Source organism: Myzus persicae, unplaced genomic scaffold (assembly GCF_001856785.1).
Source record: "Myzus persicae strain clone G006 unplaced genomic scaffold, MPER_G0061.0, whole genome shotgun sequence".
Lineage (NCBI taxonomy): Eukaryota > Metazoa > Arthropoda > Insecta > Hemiptera > Aphididae > Myzus > Myzus persicae.
The window spans coordinates 108,545-125,401 of record NW_019101610.1 but is presented as its reverse complement, the minus strand read 5'-3'; the positions used below and the strand labels follow the sequence as shown (position 1 = coordinate 125,401).

The window sequence follows — 16,857 nt, the reverse complement described above, 5'->3', positions numbered from 1 at the left end:
ATTTTGAAGTGGTGCTCGCACAAGTATTTTGAGATTCAAGATAGCCAATGAAAATCTTTAAGTTTTGAACACCATTACATTGAATATTAAATAATTAATTGAACAAAGTTTAAATTACATATTCTATAGAGTTGCCATTTTTAACAGGAAACGATGTGGACGAGGTCAGCTATTATGAAATAATGTTATAATTTTACTTACCTATACAATATAATATTATGTGATTTGTTTTTAGTAATAATTGGTTCAATATACCGTAATTCAATCATAACAATAAATTACTAATAGCAACGTTACAGACTGCCTCCACTTAGAAACGTTTTTAGACGATTATTTATAAATAAATTAAAATCTAATACATCCATTACCTACCTATATACATTGTTTTTTTTTTTAATGACGAAGAACACTTAATATCTACTATACGGCAGAATAACTTCCACGGTTTCTTTTATGTCGAGGTTTGCTCATACTATTTTCAAGGTTATTTATATTGATTAGATCAACTCATTTTGTATATATTATTTTTTATAATCACTTAAAATGTTTTGGAGCTTCTACACAACATCTTTTAATGCATTTTATGTTTTATGATCATAGACATAGGGGTATAAGCTCTACAGCCCAACAACTATATTCATATTAAATCTACGACCAAACCTAATTTAAACAATTGAATATAATTTAGAACAAATATGAATGATATAAACTTTATACGTTGTAATGTATGGTGGTAATTTCTATAAAAGTATTTATTATTTCTATATTCTAAAATGATACGCTCATCCTAGATTTTCATTTAAACCATAATTATCACTACTTATTATTACCCCCTTTATAGAATATCATATTATTTTACTTATGAGGGACACGAATGATGTTATGGATTTAGAAAAAATAAAATAAAATAAAACTTACAACATTTCAGACATTGTGTCAAGTTGCTATACATTTATAGTGAACTTCATGACATGTAGAATTTGTTTGCAAAATTACAATCAATCATAAGATTAATAATCATTCATGTTAAACATGTTATGTACAATTTTATTCGCTAGGTACGTATTTTTTTCAGAAGTTAGATAGGACATTTTTTTTAAAAATATTTTCATCGTCAAATACGTTGATTCAGTATTTTTTTTTTAAATATTGAAACTGTGTACAAAAAAAATCATGCATAAAATATTTTTGATTTTTGATTTACTTGTATCGTCTTGTATAAATAAATGTATCAGTGAACTAAATCACATAAAACATTTCAAAATTGCCTATAACAAACTATATTTAAATATTTGGTAGAGATATTTTTGTAGAATAAATTATCCATATTTATCTATAATTTTTTATCCTAATAAAAATGCCAAATGTCATATACGTTTATGTATAACTAAGTTCAATTTAAATGCAGTAGATAAAAACCAAAATTGAATACAAAAAAAAAAGATTACAAAATATAGGTAGGTACTTTCAATATTTTGATACTAAATGTATACATTTTCAATAAGTATATGACAATTTTCATATTTATAAATTCAAACATTTTTATATTTTAAAATCATACCATATTTACTCCCTGCAGTGGTATGTTATTGGCAGGTGTTAAGATCGTTTCGACAAAAATGTTAATGTGATTTGCAGGGACCTCTAAAGACTTCAATACATATAAAAAATTACTACAGGTTTTCGCATTCAAAATTACTGTGATTTTATTAACAAATATAAAAATTTTGTTGTTAGGTGTGACGCATGAAGTGTACAAGTGCATGCCTGGTGTTACTACTGACTACTCTGCTCTCTCACCACGGTGACGATATCTTCTTCGTCACCACTAGTTCCTGTGACACTGGTGTCATCGCTCGATTTGACCATTTCATCTTCACCATTACAACGAGGGACACAAGGCTACTACCGTAACAACTGTACCAAAAAAAAAAAATAGTATTGATATCAGAATTAGTCAATGACTGGAACAAATGCAGTAAAAATTCAAATATTTCTATTACCTATTATAAAGGCAGCCATTTACTTCTATCGCCAGTTACAGTATAGTTACTACATATATATATATAAATATATCGAATAAACCCTTTCCTACTATTGTAACAACTACTGCCAGTTTACCAAAAAAAGACTTGTTAATACTACTTACTTTAATAATACCACCAACATTGATCCAATATAGTCTCACCATAGCACATTCAACCCTCGTATTTACACATCGATTCCGTATGAAAGTCCAACAGCAAAGACGAAAGTACTGGGATTATGAATCCCGTTGGGACCGAGGTTACCGGCCGTCGTAGCATTTTGAATGGTTTGGTGACAGCTGCCACAAGATCTTGGCGACATGGTCTTCAGTCTAACGGGCACAATTCAAACTCTTTGGTATTTCCAACTATTTCTACGTCGGTTAATAATAGTTCAACTTGTCGAACTCCTGCCACAGATAACGCTAACATAACTGAAGAACAGAGAAGGTGGCAACAGCAACAAGAAGAACACCGACTCAACCTCCTGTGGTACGGCGGAGATGCAATGCAGCCTCCACAACAGTCACCAGCTGTTCTTTTTGAATTACACAACCGTTATCAGTCACCAGATGACTGGGAAAAACAACCACTTCGACAACGGCGACGTAAGTCTCAAAAATCACAACATCAGCGGGTTCATAAAAAACAATCAGCGTTACCAACAGCACCGATTGTATGGGCCGTCCTGTTACATACCATATATTCAGTTGCTATGGCCGCAGTATATTATATATATGGCTTGACATCTGGTAGTGGGTGGATATGGTTAAGACAAGTCGACAGCAGCAGTATATTTAGATGGTTATGCCTGCTACCTCCGACGTGGTATTTTATTGGACAAGCTTTTTGTGCAGTCACTATTGGTTATGTTTGGTATCAGTGGCAAAAACGGCAAAAGTGGTGTTGCTACATGTTAATTGCACTTTTTATCACCTCAATTTTGCCATCTTTACCACTATCTGAAGTCTTCGGAGATAAAAGTGTGAATAAAATGACGGAACCTACCCTGGAAAATTCTGCAGAAAGACGGAAGCATTGGTTAGAACAACTTAACTATTATAATTCAGAAGGTTTTTATGAAAATCAATTAGCACTTTACGAAGGCTTGTGGCATGTGTCATTTTTCATATTCGTCTCGTACTGCCTGGTGTTGCCGACAAGTGTAGACAAACAATCAGATAACGAGATCAGCGAAAATATTAACGAACACAACGATAACCAAAAAAATATAAAAGATAATTTTAAAGAAGACAGCCACGTTTCAACCGTCGTCTTACTGTTTGGTATCGTAGCTTCTATCGGCCACACAACCCTTAATATGTACATCGCATACCAACGACACACGCGCCTGGTGAACAATTCGTCCATGGCGGCTATTCAACAGGTTTGTATAACTCAAGGAATATTCTTTCTAATTTATGTAAATTACTTTTTATTTTTGAAAAAACAGCTCATTGCTAACGTCGCAGTTTTGGCATGCATCAACCTAGCTGGATGGCTATTGCGTCAGACGATAATCCACGACCGTACAGACATTAGGAGTCATGAAGGCAACTGCAGATTTGATGGGAAACACAAATCTCTTCGAATAGCATTGCGCCGTCAGGCTGACAAACTGGTGAGTACACGTCAATACTATTGATATTAAAGTACAGTTATGCCCAACTCCGTAACAACAACTAGTTTAAAAATGTCACGATTTTACTCGACTTGAAAACAATTTATACCATTTTAAAGTGAGAATTTATTTGTTGTTAAAGGTGTCGGAACAAATTCATTTTTAATTCAAAACTTCCTCAATAAGAAATATTTACATCATCAAATTAATATATTTAAAATGCATTTATTAGTATTTTAAATATAATGAATTCTCACAATTTTCTCCAGTTTTGTTTTTACTGTTGTCACACTATTCTCTATTCTACAAGGCGTAAATTTTTATTGATAAGTTATTTTTGCTCATCAATAATGTAATCTTTTTTCTACTAGAATCTAATTTAAATCAATTTAAGCCTAAAAGCATTACAAAATAACGTGGTGTTACTCGATGATGACATTGGTGTTTAATATGATTTTATAGTATAATATTATTAAATTATTTGAACAACTGTTTCATTTTATTAGTACAAAAAATTTAAGTAAATGTTGAAAAAATAAAAGTACTCTTTAACTTTATTTGAAATATTAAAAATTGTTTACCACAGCAACTCGAACCTTTGTGTAAGATCGACATTTGTTTACCATCAGTAAACGTTGTTTTGTAGAGGCTTTAAATATAAATCATGAAGTAATTTCTTCATTGCTTCCAAACATCAAAAAGCTTATAGTTAAATTATATTTCTAACTGATCATAAAATTGTACTATACCTATAAATTATGTGATATGTAAAAGAAACTAATGAATCATGATAACGTGACTTACAAAATTAAAACCTTAGTGTATTTCTTAAAAAAGTATTGTTCTTATATTTTATTACCAAGTAAATGTTTGTGATTATTCAATGTACATTTGTAAAATGTGATTAGCCTTCTTTGATTTTCTTGTTTATTGAGACCATACCACCAACACATTTTCACCGTATCAACTGCTGTAAATCAGATTCCATAGGTAGGTGCATTAAAAAAGTATCATTCTTACCATAAAGGCATAAAATTAAAAATAATCACACAGCTACTTTAAATTATTTACTTGTTAATACCCAATACGCGCCATCGTTTCAACAGTGTATTTGTTTAATCTTATATGAACTTAAATTAGGAAGATGGTATAATTCCGTCGTTGTGTGCTAGATTTTTTTTACAGCAACCGATAATTTATTGAAAAAATTGGTGAATGATATTTTGTTAATTTATGTGTGAAAACAATGTGAGCTTTTCCCCAGCACTTATCACATTGCTTTTGAGAATCACGCTTGCACAGACATATTGAAGTATGTCATGGCACGTTTACATATATTAAATAAATCATATATTTTGAGAGTATAACCTGTTGGTGCACAAAACTGTATAAACTATAAGTCTAAAACTCGATTAATTATTGTCATATTCTCTGAAATGGCTATTTCTTCGGCGACGTTCTGTCACATGTCGGTTAAATCAGTATCATTAGATCAAGAGCATCACTATAAAACCAATATACAAAATTACAAACAACTTACAATTTATTATACAAATTAATTATTTCTTATTATATTTTCAAAATGTCCCCAAATGGTTGAAAACCAGTAAAGTCCCAAGTAAAATAGATCGAATTAGTATATTAACGTATCTTCTGTTTATAGTAATATAATATTAATGTTGAGTTGTGAACAATTGTAGAGGGTGCTCCAAACTTCTGAAATCAGATATTCAACTTTTAATTTTAACGAACTAACATTTGACAATCTATTACCACATGTAAAATTGTTGGAGAGCAAACTTGTGACATCTAAATTATCTTTTGAATAAACTATTAAGAGGACTCTATACCCGCATGTGTTGTCTCCGTCGTATAAGTGCGTAAAATATCAAACTTTACTTTCAGCAGATCACGTTTAGCTCAGTTAGCTTCAAAATTATAGTAAATTGATACATCTTATTAAAATTAAAGGTAAGATTATTATGGAGGGCTTATCGTGGGCTTTTTATTATATTTTAACTTGAAAGAGAGTTATAAGTATTTAAAAATTGTAAATTGTTTGTACAACTTAAAATACTCATAACTCTCTTTAAAATTAAAATATAACAAGAAGCCCACGAGAAACCCTCCGTAGTAATCTTACCTTTAATTTTAATAAGGGGTTATTCACTCTAATTTTGAAGCCAACTGAGCTAAACGTGATCTGCTGAACGTAAAATTTGATATGTTACGCACTTGTAAGACCGCGACAAAACATGCGGGTATAGCATCTTCTTAAGTATAAAAATATATATTTTTTATTTTATTATATAATGCTTTAAATAGTAGTAAATAATCATATCTTTCGTCTCTTGACTTGTAGTTTGGTGCATTTTTGGTAACAACTATTTATAATACTGTTCCTACTCAATTAATTTAGTTATTAAAATCATATTATGAATACATATATGTAATATTATGATTTATTTTATAAATAGAATCAACTCCTAACATCCTTACTACCCAGACGCGTGTTTTTGGAAATGAAGCACGACATAGTTACCGATGCTGCACGTTCTTTTAACGCAACTCGCGGTTCCAATGACAGTAATTTTCGAGATGATGTGCAACAACAGAACCATCATCAGGAATTATTACTTAAAAATAACAGTATGCCTAGAATGTATTTAAAAGAATATGAAAATGTAAGTGTTGTCTTTGCCAATGTCACTGGATTCTGGGATAATGCGCCACTAGTTGTGAGCCATGGTAATTCTGGCTCCCAAACGTCCATTCAGCTCATTACACTGATTGATCAATTGCTGGCGAATCTATTCCGTAAACTGGCATATCGCAATCGTTGCCTTCCAATACGCTTGCTCGGCCACCGTATGTATTTCATTGCCGGGTTGCCGGATGAAGAAAGCTATGGATATGACGACGATGAACACAAGAACGGTAGTTGGATGATGAATGACAATGGACATGCAAGAAATGCTATCCAAATGGGATTGGATTTAATCGACGCTGTTAAGTAAGTACACAACTAATCGACTACGATAGAGCCTTATTTCACCTATGACTCTGGTGATGCTACGAATATGCTATATTTAGTAGTTCTGATATAATTGTTTCTTACTTTTATTCAAGTATTAACTTTTCTAGAAGAAAAAGTTAAATAGTTTAAATAATTTCAATAATTTAAATAATTTCCATAAAAAATGATAAGATGTACTCAATTTTTAAAATCTATATACATCGTATAAGTTCGTCAAGTATGGAAAATTCAAATATATAATTAGCTCATATACTTAACAGAATAATAACACGCTGTTGCTGCTATACTTAATATCTTTTGCTGCTCATTATATAATTCCGTTAATAGATTCATTAATACATTATTACTCAGGTAATAACCTTAAAAATGTATAGGTTTATCGATTTCAAGCTCATTAGTAATACTTAATATTAGATCAGTTCCAGTTATTATTTACGCTCACATAATACCAACCTCCTAGGTGTAAATTATCTTAGTATATATTATTATATAAAATAATACTTAATTTAATAATTATATCTTGATTTCATTAAATAGTACCGTGGTTCGTGACGTAAGTCGGTTCCACAACAGACACAAAATCAATCTCAATGTCCGGGTGGGCGTTCATTCGGGCCGTGTAGCTTGTGGTGTGCTAGGTTTCACTGGAGGTACTGGAATTCCGTCTGACTCTGGTAGCCGTTGGCAATATAGTGCTTGGGGCCGCGACGTTCACGTAGCGTCATATATTGAGAACAGTGGTCGTCCCGGAATGGTGCATGTAAGTCGTGCCACTGTCAATCAAGTTACTAAGAAAGCAGTTCCTGATACTGCAGTGAATAGAGTTAATCATCTGCCACCGGGAGTTAAACTCCGTAACAACAATATCAACTATCAAACCGATTCCAAAGACATCTTAGATGACTACACATTTGAACGTAGTCATGAAGAAGAAAGGAACCAGTTTCTCCGCCACAACCGAATCGATACATATTTCGTCATTCCCAGAACAACGGTAAGCTATTAATGTCAACGCCGAAGTTTTCGTGACAAACTAAACTGTTAATTAATTTTGTTATTTTTTTTCAGTATCCTTATTCAGAAAATACTGAACATTTGACAGATAATTATACAGTGTATGAGAACGGTAGCGGAGATATTGTTTCTTTGATCCTCCAATCAGTGGATCAACAACTAATAAGAGAGGAAATGCGACAAAAATGTGCTGTCGCTGGGTTAAGGCCTGAAACAGAGATGGAGTCAGAACATTTGCCAACTATTTCTACAACAGCAGTTATGGATATGCCTATGACAATGGCTGGTTTAGTTCCTGTAGTCCCCGTAGCTTCAATAATGAAAAGGAACCGCCATAGACGGAGTCGATATTTTGATCAAGAGTCACAACAAGCGACTTCTACAAACCCTAATAACAGTTCCGCTGTTACATCATCAATGGTACGTATCATTTAGTATTTAATAAATAGTATTAGTGGGTTAATATGTGCACGTTTGTATTGGTTGATTGCTTTGTGAGACCTCATGTTAGAAGTGAGCATTGTGTGTTTTATTTTTATATAATCATAAACACGTGAATCTTATATTTTTAGGAGCGTTACGGCCGATGGGAAAATGATGTATTTGTAGTTTGTAACAACAATGATCACGAGAAGGTAAGAAGTAAATCCGACGACGATGATCTCTTTCGGATAGCCAAGTCACAGCTACTACTTCTGTGCGTAATTATTGCCTTATTCGTGGTTAACGTGACAACTATGCCATGGACTATGTTACTCGGCATCACATTTATTACACCGTTTGTTATAACTGCCGTGAGTAATTTTTTATTTAAGTTAAACAATATTAGTTACAGTACTCTTATTCTAAATGTCTGATAAATATAATTTGTTTACTGATAGGGAGAACTAATCTACGTGATGGCCTTGTTGATCGATTGGATTCCTCGTCCCAGGTTTTACAGCACTACTTACGCCACCGCCATTATTGCTGACGATGACGAATATTATCATCACTATGATAACAATGACAGTGATACTAGTAGCAGCAGCAATGGTGATGATAAATGCTTAAGGCGCTTTTTCGTCTGTCATCCCAGCAGATATTCATTGATTGCCTGGCTATTGAAACCATTTCAATGCAGAACAAATACCGTGATGGCCACCCATAACCATTTAGACAATGGTGATGGTTGGAAAAAATGTTATTTCAAATGGTGTCGTTGTTTCGGCCGCCATAATTGGTTCACTTGTTGTTTAAATAATGAAAGAGCATCGTCTTGCATGTCGTCTGACGACAGCGATATTGAAAGCAGACTTGGGTTTCGAAACGAAAATGCCATAATGGCAGCAACAGCAAGAACGTCACCGCCACGGCAGCAAACCCGGCTACAACATTCACAACCAATTCAAAGTCACAACAACAATCTATTACGTCGGCGACACAGGCATCTGAAACGGATATATCAAGATGAAGAGAGGCGCACTTACTTTTATTGGACATGTGCTTGCTGCGAATTAATCGTCGTTTTACTCATTTGTCTATTGGCTTTATTAAACGCTGTAAGTGTTATTATAATTACTACCTCATATTCATCATAATTATACATACTTTTACTATTATAATTACACTGCACACAATCATGTCCAATACTGTAGCTTTAATGATTTTTAAATTCTGAGTAGCGAATGTATTGTTTTTACAATGATTTTTTTTTGAATCTCCCGATATTTGACATCAGCATCATTGCTGATAGAAATGTGGATTTTAGTTGATACATTAGGAAGGTCAAAGTTAAAAAAAATTCCCGGTAGTTTTTGAAAGCATCAAGGAAGACAAAAAAAAATGTTGATAAAGTCGATTTAATTTTATTTGGTGTAACTCAAATATACTAATAACCGTAGTCACTTCAAATGTTCACCTAATATTTAAATTAGCATTTTCCATGCATGGTAGACATTTTTAAAAATTAAAAAATTACTGTTTGTAGCCATGAGAAATTTATTTTTGTAAAATTGTATGCAATGATTTATCATTTAATTCAAATCTAACATCCATTTCAATTACTTACTCGATAACTACTGTACAACAGGGCAGTACCCACTTGTCCTCTTTTTTTTTATACTTATTTTCAAATGTATTTTTAGTTTACCTGTGAACCAGTTGAAGTAACTGCAACAAACACTGTATACGATCAACTTCATACTCGCAACACTATTGTCAATGGTAGTTTTGATTTCAACATCCCTACAGTTAATACCACACAACAACATCGAAGCCCATTGACGTGTATGTGGCCTCAGTATGCCGTACTCACATGCTGTTTAGTTTACGTATCAATAGCTATTGCGTTTTCCATCTATTATGGGTCGCTGCCAACGCTGCGGATGAAAATCGGAATATTGCTTGTCATGACTTGCGTATTTGCTGTTGCTTTCGTTCACTTTACGCACAAGCATGTGTTTGTCGCTGCCTCAATGTCATCTCCGATACCATCGATCTTTAGCAAGTCTGAAGAGTTCCAAAATCATCGAACAAACAACACTGTCACTATAAATAACAATGACCATCATAAAATAATCAACTCTCCAGTCCACAGTGATGTCTACCAAGAAAATCAACGATTGTGAGCATTATAATTTTTAGTATAATTATATTATTTGTTCTGGGATTATATTTACAACCATCTACCATTATGCAATTGTTTTTGAGTTTGCACAGTCCAATTGGTTATGTAATTTACCTCTTATTCAAAGTAATGTATTCCCCCCCCCCTGGTTGTTAATAATTTAATAATAAACTTTTTGGAATTTTCGAGTAGTCTAAGTGTATTTCATCAACAGTATGATTGCACATTATAATACATCGTAAATATTCTGTAATGCTGGTTTATTGTTACTAACAGTATTTATTTATTTCCTTTGCGTATATAGATTAAAACTACTAGACCAAGAACAGCAGCGAGTGGCTGGGTTAAACACTGCCACAGCTACAGTATACGCGATTGCATTCGCCTTAGCCACACTTGCCTGCTTCGTGTACAAACATCGCTTACAAGATCGACGCGCACATCATAGGGTTAAGGTAAGTACTTATACAAACGTGTTTGAACATCATGGACTCACAAGTTACCATCATATTTAATTAATTAAGTTCGTTGACATGTGCTTATTATTTTATATTATTTTTGTATAGGTGGATCGTGATATGAGACGGTTGTGTGTGTTGCGTGAAGCCCACCGACGCACATTGCATGCCGTCATACCAGACCACGTGGCAAATTTGTTGCGACAAAGATTCAGTAATGATCCTAATGATGCTGATGATGAATGTGAAGGGACTCAGCACCAACAAAATTACGTTTTAGGAGGAACTAGACTGATGCCAATGAGAACCGCTGTAAGTATCCTCAAACCCCAACTATATATTATTTTTTGCTTAATTCAATAGGTACTTGAATACTTAAAGTAACATTTTATTTTTATGGCTTAGCATCAAAGTCAAGAACATGTACCTGTATACTTGTCACCACCGCTCTATCAATGTGGTTATCGAGCCATAGTTATCGTTTTTGCCACAATTGTACAACAAGAACAATCATTGCCGACCAACATCAACTGTGGTGAGAACAACGATTCTATCAGTCATCACTGCCATAAACAGCTAGCACTACTTCACAACATATTCAGCGAATTTGATAGAGTAATTTGTATGAGCTATAAGCAATTTTTAAGTTATTATTTATTTATTTTTGTTAACAGCTTCTTGATAATCAAAAGTACCGAGGATTGATAGAAAAGATAAAAATGTTAGGAACTAACACGTACATGGCAGCTGTTGGTCTACAGCATCATGATGGACCAAAACGTCGGCAAGTCATGCTGCTGAAAGATATGAAAGAGAGATGTGAGGAATCTTGTAATTTTGATGGACAAGAGACAAAAAATTTTGTTGAAAATTACCATGTAGGAGAAGATGTTGACAATGATCTAGAAAATGAATATGAATTATACAATATCATATCAGCAAATTACATAACCTTTGCTTTGGATTTCATTAGAGAAATGCGTCGTGCATTACATCGTCAGCAAACAGCTACGGTTACTCCTGTTGGAAGCTCAAATATCTCGCATCCCACACAATTTGTTCTTCGAGTTGGTTAGTTTATAATAATACCAAAAGTATTCATAACCAAAATATAATGTAATAACAAACAAATAGAAAACATTATGGAAACAAGGAAAGCATTATAATATTAACAAATATAGTAAATATAAATATTGTGGTTATAATCATGTTGAATATTCCTGATCAATGTTATATTTTAACATATTGTTGAACTAAATGTTTTTTACTTTAATTTAAATTTAAAAAATGCAGTGTAACATTTTGCACACTTCTAAGTTATAACATTAAATAAAGGTACCCAAATAACCTTTGTTCAATCTAACTCTACCTATTATTCTTAATATCACGACAATGAAAAACAGTAAACATTTAAATTTTTTAAATGTCTGAAAATATGTATGCTTATTAACAAATGTTGTACTATGGCCTTTTGTATTCACACAAATAACTCTACACTTATTTAATAATTTTCATCCTTTTATTTTTTTCAAAAAAACTTATTTGTTTACAACTCACTTCAAAACCTTTAAATATGTATAGTGTATACAGATGGTTTTAACTAAAATATTAATTTATAGTCATTTCTTAGTAATTTGTTCATTCAATAAAATTTCTGGAAACAATTGATTTTGTCATGAAGTAGAAATATCTTTTTTGCTTGAATTCTTAATATTAAATTATTAAGTATTGAAGTTTCGAGTTAAATTTCAAAAATTGGAAAGTTGTTTTCAAGTTCACCCTATGGTGGTTTTAAGTGTGTTTTCAAAAGTTGTATCCATTTACTAGGATAGTTGGTGCAGTTGGCATAAGATAATTATATTTTGATAGAAATCTAGGCTGGAATCAAATCCCCTGAAGTTGTTAATAATGCTATCCACTAGTAAAATAAAAGTAACTTTTCCATAATAATCAACACATGGTTTTGAAAATAAATAATTATGGCATCGTTTTTGAAGTGTTGATATACAAACATAAATGAAATCAACTTGCAGTGTTCATGTTTATTGTAATATGAAATAATAAATAAGTTGTGTACAATCGTATATTTATGTTTACAGGAGTAAACGTTGGACCTGCTGTTGCTGGTTTAATTGGCTGCAATGACAGAACCTGGAAACGTCCGCAGTTTGATGTTTGGGGTAATACAGTAAACGAGGCTAGACAGATGGACATTACTAGTGTACCGGGTAGAACACAAGTTACTAGTTGCGTTGTTAACATAATGCAATCGATACATTATCCAAGTCCAAAGTATGAGTTCGATATCCAAACCAAGATGATAAACAAAGACAATAGGATACTTACATATTTTGTTCGTGAAAGTTTTGAACGAGATGATGAGCATAACTCAGTTCAACGAAAACCCCCTAACTACCATCATCCACAAATGCTCCAAAATTCTCGCCATCAATTTGAGTCAGACCGACCACATCAGCAGAATAAACAGCAGACCCCCGTTCGACAGAATGTTCTCCGCTCGACACCTCTGCACTTAGCCCGTGAACAGCCGCCACTCAATTTAGTACCACTTGTCAACGTCCACTCGAAGCACTCCCACTACAGTTCTATGGTACAGCAGGATTTGCGACAAAAGTGTTTGGAACCACAAAAGACACCTCCGCCTCCACCACCACCACGAAGTCCACCACCGGTTACAACACGGCGGACGCCATATCCAATGCAACACCAATACAGTGAAGAACGCGATCGATATCCAGATATCCAGAATAGATCACGAGGTAAATGCTTAGTATGTTTTGGCTAAAATGTGAACAAATCTATTTTATTCATCTATTATGCATTTAATAATTGCCTTTACTATTGGCCACTTTAAAAATGCCTTTTGGACACTAATCGATTTTTAAGAATTTAGTGTTTATTAATATTTAATATTCACTTACTAGTAGCTAACTGTTAATGAGATATACATACTCATAGGATAGATTAAATTAGTGTTCAAATAATAAGTAAAAGTTAACATGTCTCACCCAAACTCTGTTGATAACTGTCCCTTACTGAACTGGTGTGGAGGATGAAAGTCTATGAAATGTACCTATCAAAAATTAAATATGTTTTATATGATTGAGTTGGTATCAACTGAACCACCGGTTTTTTTTAAATTATCCGCGCAACATTTCTATGTAGATCAATACCCGTGCTGTAGGTTTTAGAAGAAATGTGACAATGTCAATAAGGGAAATACTAGCTTGAGTCTTATGTTATAATAATTTAAAAACTGGATTTTAATTTTGTGTGATGTTCACTTTAGATTGCACTCTTGAAAAAATGAAAAACAACAATTTTTTTTCATAACTTTAAATGATTATATTTATAGTATGTGCATCAGATGTATTCAACATTTTTTTTCATGACAATGTCCTATAATTTAAATCCAAATAAATGGTGACACGCTTAAATCATTAATACCAAATATTATAATAAATAACATATAAATTCAATCAAAATGTTTTCAAGAATATTTGATACATAATAATACTACCCAACACACCGGTTGAGAACCATGGATTTAATGAATCACTCAAAATAGATTTTTATGCTGGAAGTAGAAAAATTATATTTTGTTACAAAAATGTGGGATGTGAAATCCATGTAAAAAAATAGAATATATATTTTATCTGTATTATTTATACTTAATATGCTTTTTTTTCTATGCCTTTCAACAACAAGGAGGTGCCTCGCATTCATCTAACGGTAAATCAGAACAGTATCAACAAACCCGATGCGCATCCAACTCAACCGCATCAACAGCAGCGACATACGCCCGCCCACTACAAAAACAACAACACCCATCTACTTTGACGCCAGTTCCTCATGGTCTAGTTCGAATTTTCGGTGATTCACAACATCTATCGCCGCCAAACACACCAACCACTACCGAAGCCAAACCTACATGTGCCTCTTCTAACCATTCTACTGGTGGGACAAATGTTAACACCACTTTACAAAATCATCAACAACCCCAACAAGTACGCCGTCCAAACGTATTGCTTTTGAAGAATACAACATCTACATCAACGAATAAGTTTGACGCCAATCGTCCTCTTCCGGATCCACCACGCTCCTCTGACACTGTAGCCGGTCGACATCGAAACCGTGATGATCCTCGGCGGCGGCGGCGCCGTCAGCACAATCAACCACCCACGGTTACCAAACAGGATATCAATAACGACCGTTGTCCGGGTGTAGTTTCCCCCGCCTGGCCTTCATCATCTTCGTTCCGTTCACCGATCAGTGTGGGAAGCTTTGTCAGTGTGTCATCTCCACCATCATCATTGTCATCATCCGGCTCCACAGATGCCGGCGGTACTACAACATCCAATAATAATTACAACACCACCACCACGGCTTCGTCGTCGGACGACAGTTATGGTTGTACAACTACAGAAGACTGTGCCGGCATTGACAGAGTGGATACTGAAAATGTAGGTACTGCTGCTTCTTCTATCCCCATATCATCCGTTCAGCATCGTTATCGACAACAGCAACATTTACTGCTTCATCAATGGTCTCCGTCAACGACAGCCAATTCATCTCCTGTTAGACGATCGTCGTCTTTCCGCTCGCCGCTGTCTGCTGGTGACAACACCGTCGCGTCTTCATCATCATTGCGATCTCCACCTATCGTTGGCCATACTATCACTACCAACTTTGGAGGAACACAATCGTTAAACCGTCGCCATGTACGCTCTGCTAACACCACCACAGGCGCTGGTAGCAGCTCCAGCCGCCGTCGTCGACGCCGGCAGCAGCAACAAAACAACGGGGCAATAGCTGGAAATTCTACACCCCCAGCTGGTGTTATACCAGATGTTATAGGCATTATGAACACTACCTCAAATGTGTCAACTGAGAAGTCTGAATCATCGTCATCATCGCCATGGAAAAAACATCAGCAACAACATCAGCGTCGACAAGTTACTAGTAAAGACCAAAGTACAGGCGGTGTAGTGGTGGGCCCAGATTTTACGGATGAAATACGACGTATATTGTTATTGGACCAACACCGCGGAAATGTTCGTCAACAGCAGGGAGGACTATTTAAAGAAGAAGAAATACAAGTCAACAAACACAGCGATGACTACACTGAAGGAAAAGAGTGAGTATCTATTTAAAAATTTTAAATGTCAGAAATAAATAAATATTGATGAATTTCTTATTTTTATGATATAATATTTATTTACACACCTTAAATCCACTGGATTAGGTTAATATACTTTATGTATGAGTAAACTTGACATAATGTATAGATGAATGATGATAAACATAACAATGTTCATTCATTTAATTCATCGAGATTAGTTGGTCATGGAATGAAATGAAACAGTGATAAATATTGATTTAAAAAGGACCACATAACTGCCTCTATAATCGTTAGCTTCATTATTTCTAACCGTGTGAATACCATTTCAATATCTTATGTTTTTTTCCAGGTTCCAGTACCTTTATGATTTTTTGATTCTTGTTCCTGTTTGGTTTAAAAAAAATCGATTCTAATTTTCATAACAAACTATTTCTCATTAGCTAGATGTTATAAACTTATAAATGACTAAAATTATTATTCGTAGGGATTTCGTAAACATTCCTAGAAAAATACATAGTTGTACCACAGATTATATTAAAAATAATATAATATATATTATAATATTTATTTATATAATATAATTTGTGGTTGTACCATCATTCTCGTTCATATATATTGAAAGTGAAAAATGCAACCCGCATGCTTCTAAATTAATTATTGTCAGTGGCAGAATACGATTAATTTGAGTTTAAAAATACCATAGATATACATATAAAACAAAAGTATTCGTATGAAAAATAATTAATTGACTATATCAAACCACAATTTAAATTAAATGTTCATTTATGTCTTAGAACCAATAAAAACCTAAAAGAACCAAAAACGTATTGTTTATTTGAATGAATTCCGGTTTTAGTTTCGGTCTTCACTTTTAACTTTTAAGCATTGTAAAATATGTGTTCCTATCAAAGTTCCGGTTTATAGATTTTCTCCTGGAACCGGTTCTTAA

General features: G+C 33.6%; 1 protein-coding gene across 1 annotated transcript in view; it reads left to right on the top strand.

Annotated features, from left to right (window-relative positions):
• LOC111029847 overlaps positions 1 to 16,857 on the top strand; it is a 29,590-nt gene that overhangs the window by 10,013 nt on the left and 2,720 nt on the right. The window contains exons 3-16 of the mRNA XM_022309047.1: positions 1,738 to 3,414; positions 3,481 to 3,648; positions 6,126 to 6,661; positions 7,223 to 7,679; positions 7,754 to 8,119; positions 8,272 to 8,493; positions 8,581 to 9,240; positions 9,826 to 10,304; positions 10,612 to 10,762; positions 10,874 to 11,077; positions 11,171 to 11,380; positions 11,440 to 11,836; positions 12,865 to 13,545; positions 14,495 to 15,923. Coding sequence (XP_022164739.1) covers positions 2,266 to 3,414; positions 3,481 to 3,648; positions 6,126 to 6,661; positions 7,223 to 7,679; positions 7,754 to 8,119; positions 8,272 to 8,493; positions 8,581 to 9,240; positions 9,826 to 10,304; positions 10,612 to 10,762; positions 10,874 to 11,077; positions 11,171 to 11,380; positions 11,440 to 11,836; positions 12,865 to 13,545; positions 14,495 to 15,923 — 7,109 coding nt within the window. The 5' untranslated portion in view covers positions 1,738 to 2,265. The remainder of the gene's footprint in view (positions 1 to 1,737; positions 3,415 to 3,480; positions 3,649 to 6,125; positions 6,662 to 7,222; positions 7,680 to 7,753; positions 8,120 to 8,271; positions 8,494 to 8,580; positions 9,241 to 9,825; positions 10,305 to 10,611; positions 10,763 to 10,873; positions 11,078 to 11,170; positions 11,381 to 11,439; positions 11,837 to 12,864; positions 13,546 to 14,494; positions 15,924 to 16,857) is intronic.